This window comes from Pinus tabuliformis, chromosome 6, assembly GCF_031772625.1.
Source record: "Pinus tabuliformis cultivar Carrire ecotype Pingquan chromosome 6, CPIR1, whole genome shotgun sequence".
Taxonomy (NCBI): Eukaryota; Viridiplantae; Streptophyta; class Pinopsida; order Pinales; family Pinaceae; genus Pinus; species Pinus tabuliformis.
In genome coordinates this window covers 1,394,718,917-1,394,736,528 of record NC_142292.1, presented here as the reverse complement: position 1 = coordinate 1,394,736,528, position 17,612 = coordinate 1,394,718,917, and the positions used below count along the sequence as shown (strand labels likewise).

General features: G+C 35.9%; 3 protein-coding genes across 3 annotated transcripts; 2 read left to right on the top strand and 1 right to left on the bottom strand.

Moving 5' to 3' along the window:
• Positions 1–1,803: 1,803 nt before the first annotated feature.
• On the bottom strand, positions 1,804–3,538 carry LOC149263846 (aspartic proteinase nepenthesin-2-like). The gene has a single exon (XM_089388470.1). It carries the CDS (start codon positions 3,469–3,471, stop codon positions 2,062–2,064), a length of 1,410 nt encoding a protein of 469 aa, XP_089244596.1. The 5' UTR covers positions 3,472–3,538; the 3' UTR covers positions 1,804–2,061.
• A 5,226-nt stretch (positions 3,539–8,764) lies between these two features.
• LOC149263845 (uncharacterized) lies at positions 8,765–9,565 on the top strand. The gene is made up of 3 exons (XM_089391263.1): positions 8,765–8,933; positions 9,037–9,112; positions 9,213–9,565. The coding sequence occupies exons 1-3, from the start codon at positions 8,765–8,767 to the stop codon at positions 9,328–9,330; spliced, it is 363 nt and encodes a 120-aa protein (XP_089247389.1). The 3' UTR covers positions 9,331–9,565.
• Positions 9,566–16,166: 6,601 nt separating this feature from the next.
• Positions 16,167–16,982, top strand: LOC149263844 (uncharacterized). The gene is made up of 3 exons (XM_089388466.1): positions 16,167–16,350; positions 16,454–16,529; positions 16,630–16,982. The coding sequence occupies exons 1-3, from the start codon at positions 16,182–16,184 to the stop codon at positions 16,745–16,747; spliced, it is 363 nt and encodes a 120-aa protein (XP_089244592.1). The 5' UTR covers positions 16,167–16,181; the 3' UTR covers positions 16,748–16,982.
• The last annotated feature ends 630 nt before the right edge of the window (positions 16,983–17,612 follow it).

Below are 17,612 nucleotides of genomic sequence, written 5' to 3'. Positions count from 1 at the left end.
ATTTGTTGCATGTTTTGAAGCATCTAATCATGGCGTATGGCTGAAGAACTTCGTCACAAGTCTGAAAATTGTGGATTCTATTCAGAAACCACTCAAATTATTATGTGACAACAATTCAGCAGTGTTATACGCAACCAACAACCGAAGTTCGTCAAAGTCGAAGTACATTGACATTAAGTTTTTGGTTGTAAAAGAGAGAGTGCAGAATAATGAATTATGTATAAAACACATAGGTACAGACTCCATGATTGTGGATCCTCTTACTAAAGGATTACCACGCAAGAAGTTTCACCAACATGTTGCTTGTATGGGTGTAATATCTGTTTAGGATAATTAGAAAAATGTGGGAGTCTGAATATGTTTTAAGTTCTGATGTTCTATGTAATGCAATTGTAAACAATTTTGATGATATATACAAGTTGCATTCAGTTTCAGTTTCATTATTTCTTTCTTTAAAGTTTAAATTTTTGGCCTCATAAAGTAAAGTAAAGGTGACTCAATTAGAAATAGGCACGTCTAATCACACTTGCGTGAAATTTCTAAACTATATGTCCAAATCAGATTCATGTCATTCAGTTATGTTGGCAGCGTGATTTATGTCAGTTTAGTTGCGAATAAATGTGACAAATGCCGCTTAAGTCCTTTGTTAGCATAATTGATGGACGGAATTGTTTAAGAAATACGATAAGTAAAGACAGAAAAGTTGCATGCAATAAAGTTAAGGATATATAATCAAAAGGTTGCACTTGTCCATGTGGGAGATTGTTGGATTTAGAGACGTCTGATTACAATAATTAAGTTGGACATACGTGCATTGTGATTATGATGTCAAATACTGTCAGCAAGATTACATTTATATAATGATTAAAATATGCCAAATAATGTGATTAATCAAGTCATGGCATTATACGTATTTAAATAAGGATTTGGATACAAATACATATAGAATAATGTTAATCAATTATAATTGTTAATGGACCGATTATAATTGATTAAAATAATAGCAGTAATAAATTTGAGCTGAATAAGGAAATCAGAATCTATTATGATTGATTGATTGATTGATTGATTTCAAAATCTGAAATTTCAGATTTCTTGACAGACTTGTTTCAGCTAAATTTCAGTTGCCCTAGGATTGGGGTTTTGCACTGTTATAAAAGGGCTGAGTCTCCAAGGCTTGCAATCATCTCAGAAAGATAGTCTGCTCCATTGAAGACTAGATACTCTGTCATTTAGGATAGCCAGAGAAAAGGATTGCAAGTTCTTGGAAGAATTCAAGAGCCAATAACTCAAGTCAAGACCAGGAGCCTTTGAGGATGGAAAGTAAGTTCCGCTGTGCATTAATTTCAATTTCTTACAAAGGAGTAGATCTTGGTTGGGGTTTAAAGTTATTAGGAAAACTCACAAATTAAATCTTTCACAGCATAGAAGCCAAAGAAACTTTGCATCATTTGCCTGGCCCATTGGGGTCTGTTTCAAAGGATTGAATAAAGATTCCTCGACCGTCTGTTTCAAAGGATTGAATAAAGATTCCTCGACCATTTACCTGTGGAGTCATTAGCTGCTTAACTTCTCCAATGACCTCACAACTACTGCTGCCATCACCTCGAATGATTTAGAAGGGAACACCATTTTCAAGCATATATCCTTATTCATATAATATGATATCTAGATTTTGATTCTGACAAACACCTATTAGTCTGATAACCAATTTTACAGGAGAAATATTTAGTCCACCTTGTTATCCTAGTAATAGCCTTCAATTTATCGATTCCATTGACATAAACGGATCCCGGATTTAAGAATTTTGAACAGGCTATAACAACGCTCTTTATTTATCTATAAATACACAATATGTAAATATTGTTGCGTCCAAACGGTTACAGCAGTAGTAGGAAATTACAAAATATATAGATTTGGAAAAATCCATAACCCTGAGCACCATAGCCTATGTTGTTACTTTTTGCGTCGAAGCGTTACAGAAGTACAAGATATGTATAGAGAAAAAAGCGATAACCTTAGCAAACACTAAGCACCATAGCCTATCTTCTTGCTTACAACTTACCACGTATCACAGACCGTTGGAGCAAAGGACAGCACGTTCCTCCCGTTGTCATAGAGTATTTGGTAGTTCTGCTGTTGAATGTTACCGAATATTGACATCCCATTGCTGGGCAACATTGCAAGGCATGCTATGCCACTGGCATCAGTATATATGTAGTTCTCTTTTGGCAAATTGAAATCTGCTCCTTCGAAGTGGAAAGTTATTGTCGGAAAGTTTGAAGTTGAAGAGGCAGATTGTTGGTCAAAACACAGGTCCAGCCCAATCTTAGACCCATCAACCTGCGGGAGACTAACTGATGAGATCACTGCTTCCTTCACAGCGTCATATCCAGTTTGTTCAAGATATGTGAGAGTGGTTCCGGAGTCTATGATAACCCCGCCATTCCCATCGAATTGAAGATCAAAAGTACCATCAGGGATGTCCAATAATTGGCCACCAACGCTGATTCCCTCCAACGAAAGATAATAGAAAGTTGGCTTCGATCTGCTTTGAACCAGGGGAGTCGAACTGAAAGTCTTCGCCTTCAAACTAGCGGTCTGGCCTATAAACAAAGGACTGGTTTTGGAAGGTGGATCAGTAACAGAGACGAGACAGTAAGAAAACTTGTTACCCACAGACTGGCCAAGCTGTGAGATGAAGGACAGAGGACCTCGGCCGAAGCCTACTAATCCACCTCCTTGGGTAAAGCCACCTCCTTCATTGTCCTGCCCGCAGCCAAACGCAATATGGGGAAGGGATTGAGAAGAAAGGGTAAAGCTCTCGTAAGCAAGGATACCCTCCGTGGAGGACTGGTCACCATAAGTATACAAGTATTCGCAATTTGAACCACTGCAAGAATACATCGGAAGAGCTTGGCAAAGAGAACTTGAGCAGGGGACCTTACTATAACTGGAAGAGTGGGAGGGATCAAAGATTGGAGTTGGCTGCCTATAGCAATCACTGCAGGGCTTACACTGCGTCCATGTGAGGTCGCTGCCGGTGTCCAGAATTGCAGAAAAGGATAATGATGGCGTACCAATCGCCATCTTCATGAGAAATTCTCCATTTCCTGCATATACTGGAGCCTCCACTGCCCTCACTTCATCAACAGATCTCTGCAGTTTCTGTAGTCTGTCTTGACTGCGTTTGATCGCTCGTTTCAGACGGTCAGTGGATGTAATATTTCCTGGAGAGAATGGAGAAAGCGGTGAATCTGTACGCACAAGATCTATTCTCAATCCAATAAGGGGTTCCTCTGGTAATCCTACACCAACTACTTCATGTACGGGAAAGTTGGCTACATGCCTGCATTGGATCAGAGGAAATACTGAGATGAAGAGCGTGAAAGTAATAAGCAGCCATTTGCAGGCATCGAAAGATCTAGCCAATTGCCTAGCCATATCTTGTCTACAACTCCCTAGAGACATTTCCGGAGATTAGGAGAACAACTAACAAGAGGATACAAAAGGATGAAGGGAAGATTATGTTGTCCTCCGTGAGATCCATTGAATTTATAGGAAGCAGAGTACCTCCCTTAGTCGCAAGGATCAATGGGTATCTATGAACTTGACAGATATGAACGGAGAATTGAACTATTTGAGACATCAGTGATATTTTTTCCAATTATTATTGTGGAATCCCACTCCCCAGACAAGCAGATTCTTTCACTTTTTCGTTTAGACTCCCAGCTCATGAGCAACTATACCTTTTATATTTTATGATGCATAAAAAGTAAAGCTTTTTCCATTCAAACGATTCTCCATAGCTGAATAAAAGCTACATGCCGTTTCATATTATAACAGTCACTAAAGCTATATACACCATTGTCCGGGAAGAATCGTAATGAAGAGGTTCAAATCTCCTGATTCACACTTGACATATGGAAGAATTATGTTTAGGCACTTGCATATGGAAGAGTTATGTTTAGGTATTTAGAGTTTATAGTGGGTTAATGTAATACACGACCACCAACCTCATTGTTAAATTCGATTTATATATATATATATATATATACACGCCATTGTCAAATTCGATTTTAAGAATATATATACACAAAATTCTTGTTTGTTAGGCGGGCAAACGACAGCTCGGATTCCCTCGGGGGATCGAACCGAGATGGGTTCACAGATTCAACCGGCCTTCTCTTTCAAGTATGTTTTAAGAACTGATAGTCAGTTCAAATCATCATAGGTTCCATGGGTGGAGTCCTATACAACTCCGCTGATACGAATCTTGTCAATGGCTGTGCGCTTTGATATGATTACAAAGCTTTTCTGATAGATCTTTTCCTTTCTCACATCCTATCGGCCTCTACTTTAGAATTAGATGAAACGGTGAGACATTCTCCTGGTGGGGGTCTGTGAATAGGAGTCTTGGCAGTGACACTGAGCCTTTAGATGAATATGAAGCTAACTGCTGGTCGATCATAATTGATAATTGGATGAGATAGTGAAAGATTGTGCTGGTGGGGCTGTGTCTAATCCTGTTTAAAAGAATCTTGGTAATCTACGCATTTAGATGAATGATAAGGGTGCCTGCCAATCCAATTTTTTGTTTTACTTGCATTTGCTTTATTGCATCCGACTAATAGCATTAATCACACGAAATCGTGAGAGATTTTGTCCGTGGGGTTTGTGAAGTGCCAAGCGAAATCTCGGCAATGACACTGCACTATAAGATATTTATAAGGCTAGCTCAGATTCACCCAGCATACCTGCACTAAAGTTACTAGGCAACCACAATAATTAAAACCCTACGTTGTCTGATGTCTTCGCTTCCTGGAAGTGGGAAAAAGATTTTGATACGGTATAGCGATTCCCATGATCCTTCCTCCCCCTGTACTTGAAATATTCGTTCAGACTGCCATTATTGTCCCTGGTGCTTTTGGCTAGATGCCAAGCTTATCCTACGGATCCCACAACTTTCCACATTCACGAAAGATTTTTGGAAAAGGAGTGCCACAGTATGCGGAGTGGGGTCGGAGGAATAACCATAAACCAACTGAAAACCATCTAAAACACGGACACTTTAATTTTATTTCAAAAGATTTCATCCGTTTCATTAATAAAAACTAAATTACAATCATTCATATAATTTATATATAAATAATATGTGAATTCTATACCAAATATGAATCATGAATCAGAAGTTACGAATTACCGTTTCTCGTTTATTTTTGAGATATATATAGATGTATATTACTAGCCATACTCATATTTAATTAATTAAATATAATTGATATAGATCTAAAGCTTCAATTGTACATACCACGCAAACTATAAATAAATAATATTAAAAACTAATTTATTACAATAATTTCAATAATAATAATTATAATCGATAATAATAGTTTATTAATAATAAACCCATTATTTTTAATAATAATAAGTAAATATTTATTTATTAATAATAAATATTTGTTATTTATTAATAAATAAATATTAATTATTATTATTATTATTATTAAATTTTTAATAATATTTATCAGTTATTATTAATTAATTATAATTAACTATTATTTATTAATTAATTTTTATTAATCATTTAATAATTAATTATTAATAATAATTAATAATTATTATTATTAATTAAATATTATTTATTAATAATAAATATTTCTTTATTTAATAATATTGATTTAATAATAATAATAATATTAATATTAATATTATTATTATTATTATTAATATTTTTATTGTTATTATTATTAAATAATTTACAAATATTAAATAATATTGAATAATATTAAATCATTTTAATTAAATAATGATGATGGTGGTGGTGGTTAACGTCCATTGAGACCAAACTTTGGTTTATCAAACCTAAAGAAACAAATTATTATTTAGTTTGATTTAAGATTTTATTCCTATGCTCAATAATATTCTTACTAAAAATATTAATAATAAATAATGATTACTATAAACCTTATAATAAACATGGTGGACTATAGTTATTTTTATATTGAGACAATCTTTTTGACAATGCGACGGATGACCATAGTTGTCACAATGTGATGTTGGACCAAGGGATTGATATTATAAACCCAAGGGGTTAATATTAAAAAGCCAAGGGAATAATATTAAACCTAAGGGATAAATATTATAAACCCAAGGTATATAAACCATAAAATAAGCATGGTTGACCACATATCATTTTCATATTGACACATTCTTTATCACAATGTGATGTTGGACTATGGTTGACCATGATTGATTTTCATATTGAGACAACCTTTAGCACAATGTGACATTCGAGAATGGTTGGTCATGGTTGACCATGGTTTTCACAATGTGACACTCGACCAAAAGACAATCTTTGTCACAATGTGACTATGGTTATTAACCATGGTTGACCATGATTGATTTTGATATTGACAAAATCCTATTATAAACCCAAGGTATATAAACCCTAAGATAAATATTATAAACCCTAAAATAAACATGGATGACCATGGTTGACCACGGATGATTTTTGTATTGCTAAAATATTTGTCACAATGTAACGTTGGACTATGGTTGACCATGATTAATTTTCATATTGAGAAAACCTTTGGCACAATGGTTGGTCGTGGGTGATTTTCATATTGAAACAATATTTTTCACAATGCATCATTGGATCATGGTTAACCATGGATGACCATGGTTGTCACAATGTGATGTTGGACCAAGAGACAATCTTTGTCACAATGTGACCATCGTTATTGACCATGGTTGAACATGATTGATTGTAATGTCGAGACAATATTTGTCACAATGCGACATTGGACCATGGTTGATCATAGTTAATTTTCATAGTGAGACAATCTTTGTCACAATGTGACATTGGACCATGGTTGACCATGATTGATTTTCATATTAAGAAAAGATTATTATAAACCCATGATATATAAACCCAAAATATATATTTAAACCCTAATATAAACATGGTTGACCTAGTTGACCATAGATGATTTTGATATTGACATAATCTTTGTCACAATGCGACATTGGACTATGGTTGACCATGATTGATTTTCATATTGAGACAACCTTTGGCACAATGTGACATTGGAAAATGGTTGGCCATGGTTGACAACGGTTGATTTTCATATTGAGACAATCTTTATCACAATATGATGTTGGACCATGGTTGTCACAATGTGACATTGGACCAAGAGACAATATTTGTCGCAATTTGACCATGGTTTACCATGCTTGATTGTAATGTCGATACAATATTTGCCACAATGTGACATTGGACTATGGTTAATCATTGTTGATTTTCGTATTGATACAATCTTTGTCAAAATGTGGCATTGGACCATGATTAGCCATGATTGATTTCATATTGAGAAATTCCTATGTAAATCCTAAGATAAATATCATAAACCAAGGTATTTAAACCCTATGATAAATATTATAAACGCTAAAATAAGCATGGTTAACCATGTTTGTTTTACATATTGAGACAATCTCTATCACAATATGATGATGAACCATGGTTCAACATGATTGATTTTTGTATTGATACAATATTTTTCACAATGCGTTGTTGGACCATGGTTAAGTGTGGTTGAAAATTATTGACCATGTCTAACCATGATTGACCATGGTTGTCCATGTCACAATGTGGCAATGGACTATGGTTAATCATGGTCCAATATTTCATATCGAGACAATTTAAAAAAAAAATTTAACACAAAAATTAAATATATGTATTTCATAATTAGTTACTTTCTTAAAATATAATCAATCAATATTAACCTCCTTATAATTACTATTATTATCATTTAATAAAACTTTTATTTTATATCGTGATTATTATTTAATAAAATTTTGTTTATATTTGTTTTCAAAATTTGATTATATTTGTTTTCAAAATTTAATGATAAAAATAAATATTTTTTCAAAACCTTATAAATTTAAATTTAAGAAAATAGAGTATATAATTTTTTTGGCAAATATCTTATTTTATAAAGATTAAAAAAAGTCATGCATCTTTAACATAACTTTAAATAATAATAATAATTATTATTATTTATTATTAATTATTATTTATATTAATATTATTATTATGAAGAATATAATCCCCTTTCCTCTTGTCCTGAGTCATTTTACCAAATGAGAATGTAATATGATTCGTTTTTATTTATGGTTTATTATGATATGCTCACAAAAAAGAGAAAAGATAATTGGATTATTTTTATATATTATTTATCATCATATATATTTATAAAAAAAAATTATTTAAAAAAATTATGTTTGTCCTTACCTGCACCTGGGTGTCACGATCTCATCATAATTCAAGTCAAAACAGTAAATATTTTTATATATATATATAGTATGGTAACTTACCCGTTACCCACACCCTACACTACTATACTCCTAACCTTATGTGGAACCCGTCACCACTCTTACAACGTAACTCCCCTTTTCACAATGTAACCCCCTTAAGCATATGTTAATTGATTTAATAACTGGTTAATTCATGTTGCGGCATCATATATAACTTAACCCTTCCCTCGATTAAGTTCCGCATTACCGATGCTTGTTATTTTGTTTGACATAAGTTGGCTTGATTCGCTTTAATGTTTTGGTACAAAGTTAACGCCAAATGGCAGTACTGTGGAGCCAGCTCACAGCTTCCGTGGCCAGATGGCCCAGCATCACGTGCTGCCCATGTGACTGGTGGTGAGCTGACCTGCTCTGGGGTTTGGCGCCAGGCCTCCCGCCTAATTCAACGATGGAGATTGCTCTCCCTTATCGGACGGCCCAGCTCGTTTTAGGGTTTGTCATGGTATATATATGTTCAGCGGATTCATCGTTGGTTCATTTGCTCACTCAGCAACAGCTGAGCTCTTCGACAGAACCCTCTGCAATCTCTCCTGCTCATTTCCTCCTACCAGCCTCAGGTTCGATCCGCGTACTCTTTAAATGTTACATTTCAGTTAGCTTCCAGTTTATTGGTATTCCTGTAATCGTCGGTACCCTGACTATGGTTGTTGCTGCTTACAGATAGTTACAAATCCGTCGCTGTCCACGATTTATCCTCCACAGCGAGCCAGAGGGTTTGGCTGCTACAGATCCTAAGGTATGCCTATCCGCTTACAGTTTCTTCTCATGGTAAATTTCATGATTTGATGAAAGGTGAATGCAGCTGAGACAGGGCTTGTTTCTGCCTATTGTCTCAGGTTATTACCGTGCTCAAAACCCTTATGCACTTTAAATCTGGTGGCCTCATTTGGCGGTCTATCCAGCATGAGGGTTCATGGCTTCCACGCCTTATGTTTTATGTATGTAACTAGCTAGGGTTTCAGATTCATCTGACATTGTCTGTTCGTTTGAAAGCTCTTTCGAGCTGTTGATGGATTTGTAAGGTTATGTATGAGTTTAAGAACGTTTGCCATGTTAATACCTGCGGCTCCCCTCTGTTTGTCCGGCCTGGACTTCTTCATGGCTAATGTAATACTTTATTACAGTTTCTTAATGACTCTGTTTCCTGAATATATACATATCCATATCTGTTAATGGACATTTAAATCTTCGTTCTGGTGTATATGAAAGTTTGTCGTTCATACTCGACAAATTTACAGTTATGGCATTTCTATTGCATTAAGGTTATTATGACTTAGTTCCGTAAGGTTTATTTGTACTTGATTTTCTACAGTTCGGTTCAAATTCTTATATGCATTTTCATACGGCGACAAGGGTTGTCCTGCATTCGCATTATGAATGTAGGGTTTACCCCTCCGCGCACAGTCTTTGCCATAACTCAACTAGCAGGGTTATATGGCTATTATTAGACGAGGTGCTTACTTAACGTTTTTTGTTCGATATTATATCTTGATTCCTGTACAACATGCTCAGTTAATTTAACTTGTTCCTATGAATGTAACCGGTTCCAAGCTCTGAGGTTAGGGTTTGACGTGCGTCAATGTTTAAGCTTTATAATGCTTCTCTTTATATCACTGCTGTCCGTGTCCATGTTCCGCTATACAGCTATTGGTTGAAATGATAGTACAGCTCCTGGGTTGTTGGTTTAATATATCATGATCACACGGCATTGTTAATACCGTAACGTTCTCGAATAAACCTTTCATTTACACTATCTCGTTCGGCTTACACAGCATTAATTTAAAGAACAGTTGCACATGGTTAAATTCGTAACTATAGTTTTGACTTATGCATTAATATTGTTTACATACAAACTCAGATTCTGTGTCTGTATAATATTTATAGCCAGCTCGGCCTTTCCGGTTTCCCAAATCTTTACTCTCCAAATTCCTGGAACATTAAGGTTTTCTGTTTAGTTTATTTCTCTGATTGTTCCTACTGTTAAATGGTACTGTTCCCTCTTACCATTTCCACAGTTCTTAGTTGGCTCCAAGCTGAGCACATTGTAACTGTGCGAGCTTAAATGAATACATTCTACAGATGTGACACAGTCACACCTTCCATCACAGTTTCTTGGAAAAGAAACTGTAATTTTATCCTATCTATCATACCACAATAACTTAAAGAAATAATACAACTACTGTATCTTCTTGTACTCTTAAATACCTGTGCTTTTTCTTTAACCAACTAGAGGAAGCGTACCTGGTTATTCCTGCTACTGAAGTCCTTACTTTCAAAAGTCACCTGCAATGTTTCTGCTCTTAACCTCCCAACCTTGAGATCCACTGCACTGGACTCTCGCCCCCGAGCCGTCTTGCAGGCCTGCAGCCCTCAACAAGACTCATGCACCACTGTGCTGGGTTATCTGATCACAATCAGACTTACCCACTTTTCCACTTGCTCTCTCTCTCTGGAAACTTTCCTCTGCCTGTTCCTCTCCCCCCTGTTAGGGTGCTTGCTGATCCCTTTAACCAATGCCAAGAATTAGTTGTAACTGAAATGTAATTTAAAATTACTTTTACGCAGGTTTGAATAACTGATTGGTAATTTAAAATTAATTTACGTGGGGTAAATCACCATAGGTATATTACATACTCCCCCCCTTAACAGGAACACCGTCCTCGGTGTTCATCTTTCGTCGGAACTTTGATATTTACTCGTGGTATTACCATCTAATCCACACAAAATGTGATCCTTTCTCTTTGAAATCAACGATTTCATTCCGACAAACAACGTAGTAATGATATAGTCATAAGAAATATCATTAATTATAAGCATCAATAGTCCTAATCATTCGTAATTGCAAAAATGTGCAACTTCTAATCGCCACCACCTGGCCCTTATTCATTCATAATAAACAATTCTCTGTGTCAACTTACCATAACTTACCATCTTATGCTTGAAAATCATGAATACTTCCATGTAAGCCTGTTAATAAAGATTGGACCATTCTTCACCCTTCCATGGTAAGTAGTTCCTGCAATATATGACTAACAAATTCAACCACATTAGTCACTATATTTTGAGTCAAATGAGACACTTTTGACTATCAATCAATTGTGCAATATTAGATGCTTTCTAAATCACAGTACTTTTACAAGTACTTAAAGAGCATTAACACTAATCATCAAATGATGAATCACTGCTCACGTGCACACTGAACGAATTCTCACTAAAGACATTCGTAAAGTACTTCGAGAAGTACCAAAAGAGCACCTAGCTCTCTAATCATCGAAACAGTCAATCACTGCATCAAGCAAGAATTGTCTTAGCTCCCACTAAGATGTTCACAACATTAATAACACAATAAAGGAATTAAAATTTCCATTTATTCTTTATTGAGCACTAAGCTCATTTCTTATTAAATGTGCATAACATACTTTACACATCTATATGTAAAATTCCTTTTTAACATAACATATAGCTGATTAGTTAATTCCTTTAGCCATTAGTCCACAATGGACTAAAGAATTCCCAATCCATGGAGATTGGTTCTCACAACCAACTCGAGTCATTTTTGACATCCAGATAGTTTCTTTGATAGAGACCTTACCAGATCTAACATGGAATTTCACTGGCCAACCAGCTCAAGAATTCCAGGGAGAATGAATCTGGCAGACAAGTACCATCAACCCCTCTGGGCAGATAGCTGCCATCAACCCAACTCCGGGCAGACAAGTACCATCAACCCCTCTGGGCAGGTAATTGCCATCAACCCAAGCACTTGCAGGTCCTACTCGACCGCAACTACACTGGTCTCGCCAGTAAACGCAGGTCCTACTCGACCGCAATCACACTGGTCTCGCCAGTAAACGCTATCTGATCCTAACCAGACGTAGCGTACACAGGAAATTCTTTCCTTTTATGCCATCTGATCCCAACCAGACATAGCATGAATATTTCTCTTTTTTCATCTCTTTTTCAAAGTAATTTACACAATGAACCATATGAACATTATCATTAGCACAACAGACATGCATGTATACCATGCATTTACACTTAACCCCAACATGGGTCCACAACATCAAGATTGATGGGAAACATATCCATCATACACGTTGTATGCATGCAAATTTTCCAAATAACATAATTCATGCATATCATATAACATCATTCTTTCTCATTAATAATTGCATTTCACATTGCAGCAATTTACGTAGTGAGTTTTCTTGTTGCCATTAAGCTACCACCACTTAATCCCATCAGCAACGTTAGTTATAAATATGCATCAGTTAACACGTATTCCATTTCCAAGAATGTTCCTGCATACAATATTGTTATGTATAAAAGCATATGCAAATACTCATTAATGTATAAATGTCAACAACAGTTGAGTTAATAATCTAACCATTTCCAATTTTGCCATAGTCTGTTGTTCCAATTCAAATCATCATTAATGGAGTATTAGCTTACGTTTACTATGTCTAGCTTTAGTCATGCATTGTGAATGTAATTAAACATAATCTCTCTAATAAAGATCATAACTCCATATCATAATGGCTAATCTTTGTGCATACTATTGCTTATCGTATAAGCCCTTCTTTAATGTATGCAACACTTATTCCCTTCACTAGAAGACCACCATCATTTCATACGACAAACCACATACCTCTTTCTTAAAGGAAGTCATTTTAATCCTCATTTCTCTATCTTCAGATGTGAGGGTTTCTCAAGATTCCCTTTCCAGAAATTATTAAAGGTTTCTATCTTTAGGCATAAAAAATCAGGATACAAAACAAGGATTAATTATCCTTTATGTATCAAAATCAAACAATCAACACAGCTCATCCAACAAGACAATCTCTCCAAGAGATTTATCATTTTCAAGGAAGCTAGCATGACCACTTTCTCTAAGTACACACAGACTCATAATTCCAAGGTCAAAATAGCTACCAATATGCAACATGTGTGCTCCTAACACAATTATTTTACTTTAATGCACATAGTTCCTTTCACGAAACAAGTAAGACTTTTTGGTTCTTGTATGAACACTATTCTAATGTGTTCTTAAAGGACAGAACCTTTATTTCCATTTTCAAGAACTCTCTTAAAATCCTTTATCTTCATACATGAAGTATGCATACTCTTAAGATGAGACTATATTTATGTATATAGGTAATATACTCTCTCCTCAAGAGGTTAGGGATAAATATCTATGTGCCTAGAAGCACATCCTTAGTTATCTTTTATTATGCATGTAATGCATAATCATTTCACTAGAACTTAGAGACTAACTAGAATCATAATGCAATTAGCATATATATATATTTCCCAAGAAGCTTTTATCAAATAAAGATACATAATTTAATTCAAGAAAACTTGACCACCTTCCATGCTATGTCCTCGGGACATTTATATGCCTCATCCTCTTCTCTCAAGAAGATACTTTGGCTATATTTAGCAAGGATTTTATTCCAAGAAAACAACGAGAGACAAACATCTCTCTCACAAGACTCACATGTAGTCCGACTAGGAGGAACTACCAATTCTTTTTCTGCAAGTATTATCATAAGAAAACATATAAACAGTCAACTGCATGTCTTATCCCATTTTCTTTACCAAGAAAATCTATAAAAGAACCATTCTTTTATTGCATGCATTCAAATACTTTCTCTACTAAGAAATCATATAAGACATTCATGTGTGTTCTTCAAGAAAGTGGACAAGACACTTATCTTATCCCTGGATCAACATGCATAACTAACAAGTTAAACCACCCTTACCGAAAGCAATGGCTCTACTTTATGCGATTAGAAGCATAATCTCCTAAGTGTCACACACGCACCAGAGCATAATCTCCTAAGTGTCACACACGCACCAGAGTTACCACTTGATGCTAGACGCAACAACTATCATAACAGTACTATGTGTCTATTTCAGAACAATGACTTCTAGGAAGCATTACGAAACTCATTAACATCAATACACTATAGTTATCATTTTCCAACTCCTTAAGCATGGTCAAGGGAATACTCTCATGCACATCAAGCACTATCTAGTCATTTCCAGACTTAGAGTCTACTGCAAGATTCTAACACTCAAAGCTTGCTTTATCTGGTCATCACCACACTTAGCGATTTCTTTTTTTTCCTATCTCCGTCTGTCCCTACAGCACGGTCTTCTTCCTTCTCTTTGCTTCCATTTCCTTTGGAAGCATCTATAGTTGGGGAAGGTAGTTAGAGTTTACTGACAACTGTATTAACACAGATAGTCTATTTATGAGTAATTATCACATGTAGTTATACCATGAATCGGGTCCTAGAAATGTTACCCACTGAACATGCCTCTCCCATTAAGTTCACACTGGAATGCAATATGCATAAGAAATCCATTATTCCCATAGTAGAGATAAATTCAACCATCATTAAACGAGGCTCCAATGGTTTTTATCTCTCAACAAGTAATGTTAAACACGTATCATGCTAATGGATTTCACTTAATTAGAGGGTAATCATCACTAAATCTATTAAGACATAAGCATATGCTATTCATCATGCATTCTTATGGTGAATACAATTAAGAACTCTTCTCATGCACAACTGAACTATAGCACCGAGAGAGTAAAAATTTTCATACACACATTTCATGCATGTGACATCAATCAACCTTCACTTGTTTACGAATTGTAACAATCTTAGTTCAATTTAATTAATGCATATAAGTTCTATGGGTTAGTCATACAGCACTAACCAATCTCAACTACCAATCGTCTTCATGCATCCATGACAAGACCGAATCAAAAGTTAGTTATGACAATCAAGTCTCGCTACTTGACTCATTGCATGTTTTCAATATCTAAAGGGGTTCTTCTAATGTCCTCTTTAAACAATTTTTCATCGTATTCCAGGATGTTCCCCTAATTTATATTCATGCATTGGCTCATTAAGCTTTGTTCATTGTAACTTCAATCTAGTTCAATATATGCATTGTTGTTATTGCCATATGTGCAAATCAAAAGTTGGTAGTTGGTGGTCACTTCCTCAATGAGTGTTCACTATTGTTCTTAAGTGTAATGAGTATTCAATTTTGTTTGTAAGTGCGACAAAAGTTTTCATTGTCTTTTCCTCATCAGGAATCCAATGTTATGAATGTAGTTATGCAACAACTTATTACCTACTTCTCAAAGAAGTTATAAACATGAATCACACCCGTCACGCCAAAAGTAGTGTACGACATAGATGAATATGTGAATGACTAAACTCGTACCTGAGTTAATGCTTACTGATGGCGTACCTCAATATCCTTTCCGCTTACCAATCCCCAAAGGCGCCAGTACTGCAACCTTTAGCTCTGATACCACATTGTCACGATCTCATCATAATTCAAGTCAAAACAGTAAATATTTTTTTTATATATATATATATAGTATGGTAACTTACCCGTTACCCACACCCTACACTACTATACTCCTAACCTTATGTGGACCCGTCACCACTCTTACAACGTAACTCCCCTTTTCACAATGTAACCCCCTTATACATATGTGAATTGATTTAATAACTGGTTGATTCATGTTGCGGCATCATATATAACTTAACCCTTCCCTCGATTAAGTTCCGCATTACCGATGCTTGTTAGTTTGTTTGACATAAGTTGGCTTGATTCGCTTTATTGTTTTGGTACAAAGTTAACGCCAAATGGCAGTACTGTGGAGCCAGCTCACAGCTTCCGTGGCCAGATGGCCCCGCATCACGTGCTGCCCATGTGACTGGTGGTGAGCTGACCTGTTCTGGGGTTTGGCGCCAGGCCTCCCGCCTAATTCAACGATGGAGATTGCTCTCCCTTATCGGACGGCCCAGCTCGTTTTAGGGTTTGTCATGGTATATATTTGTTCAGCGGATTCATCGTTGGTTCATTTGCTCACTCAGCAACAGCTGAGCTCTTCGACAGAACCCTCTGCAATCTCTCCTGCTCATTTCCTCCTACCAGCCTCAGGTTCGATCCGCGTACTCTTTAAATGTTACATTTCAGTTAGCTTCCAGTTTATTGGTATTCCTGTAATCGTCGGTACCCTGACTATGGTTGTTGCTGCTTACAGATAGTAACAAATCCGTCGCTGTCCACGATTTATCCTCCACAGCGAGCCAGAGGGTTTGGCTGCTACAGATCCTAAGGTATGCCTATCCGCTTACAGTTTCTTCTCATGGTAAATTTCATGATTTGATGAAAGGTGAATGCAGCTGAGACAGGGCTTGTTTCTGCCTATTGTCTCAGGTTATTACCGTGCTCAAAACCCTTATGCACTTTAAATCTGGTGGCCTCATTTGGCGGTCTATCCAGCATGAGGGTTCATGGCTTCCACGCCTTATGTTTTATGTATGTAACTAGCTAGGGTTTCAGATTCATCTGACATTGTCTGTTCGTTTGAAAGCTCTTTCGAGCTGTTGATGGATTTGTAAGGTTATGTATGAGTTTAAGAACGTTTGCCATGTTAATACCTGCGGCTCCCCTCTGTTTGTCCGGCCTGGACTTCTTCATGGCTAATGTAATACTTTATTACAGTTTCTTAATGACTCTGTTTCCTGAATATATACATATCCATATCTGTTAATGGACATTTAAATCTTCGTTCTGGTGTATATGAAAGTTTGTCGTTCATACTCGACAAATTTACAGTTATGGCATTTCTATTGCAATAAGGTTATTATGACTTAGTTCCGTAAGGTTTATTTGTACTTGATTTTCTACAGTTCGGTTCAAATTCTTATATGCATTTTTATACGGCGACAAGGGTTGTCCTGCATTCGTATTATGAATGTAGGGTTTACCCCTCCGCGCACAGTCTTTGCCATAACTCAACTAGCAGGGTTATATGGCTATTATTCGACGAGGTGCTTACTTAACGTTTTTTGTTCGATGTTATATCTTGATTCCTGTACAACATGCTCAGTTAATTTAGCTTGTTCCTATGAATGTAACCGGTTCCAAGCTCTGAGGTTAGGGTTTGACGTGCGTCAATGTTTAAGCTTTATAATGCTTCTCTTTATATCACTGCTGTCCGTGTCCACGTTCCGCTATACAGCTATTGGTTGAAATGATAGTACAGCTCCTGGGTTGTTGGTTTAATATATCATGTTCACACGGCACTGTTAATACCGTAACGTTCTCGAATAAACATTTCATTTACACTATCTCGTTCGGCTTACACAGCATTAATTTAAAGAACAGTTGCACATGGTTAAATTCGTAACTATAGT

What these genes read in the sequence shown, in the direction of transcription:
- LOC149263846 (XM_089388470.1), bottom strand. Translation starts at nt 3,471, where the DNA reads ATGTCTCTAGGGAGTTGTAGACAAGATATGGCTAGGCAATTGGCTAGA.
- LOC149263844 (XM_089388466.1), top strand. Translation starts at nt 16,182, where the DNA reads ATGGAGATTGCTCTCCCTTATCGGACGGCCCAGCTCGTTTTAGGGTTT. An exon ending in TTTCCTCCTACCAGCCTCAG is followed by an intron (nt 16,351 to 16,453) that starts GTTCGATCCGCG and finishes TGCTGCTTACAG; the next exon opens with ATAGTAACAAATCCGTCGCT. An exon ending in TGGCTGCTACAGATCCTAAG is followed by an intron (nt 16,530 to 16,629) that starts GTATGCCTATCC and finishes CTATTGTCTCAG; the next exon opens with GTTATTACCGTGCTCAAAAC.
- LOC149263845 (XM_089391263.1), top strand. Translation starts at nt 8,765, where the DNA reads ATGGAGATTGCTCTCCCTTATCGGACGGCCCAGCTCGTTTTAGGGTTT. An exon ending in TTTCCTCCTACCAGCCTCAG is followed by an intron (nt 8,934 to 9,036) that starts GTTCGATCCGCG and finishes TGCTGCTTACAG; the next exon opens with ATAGTTACAAATCCGTCGCT. An exon ending in TGGCTGCTACAGATCCTAAG is followed by an intron (nt 9,113 to 9,212) that starts GTATGCCTATCC and finishes CTATTGTCTCAG; the next exon opens with GTTATTACCGTGCTCAAAAC.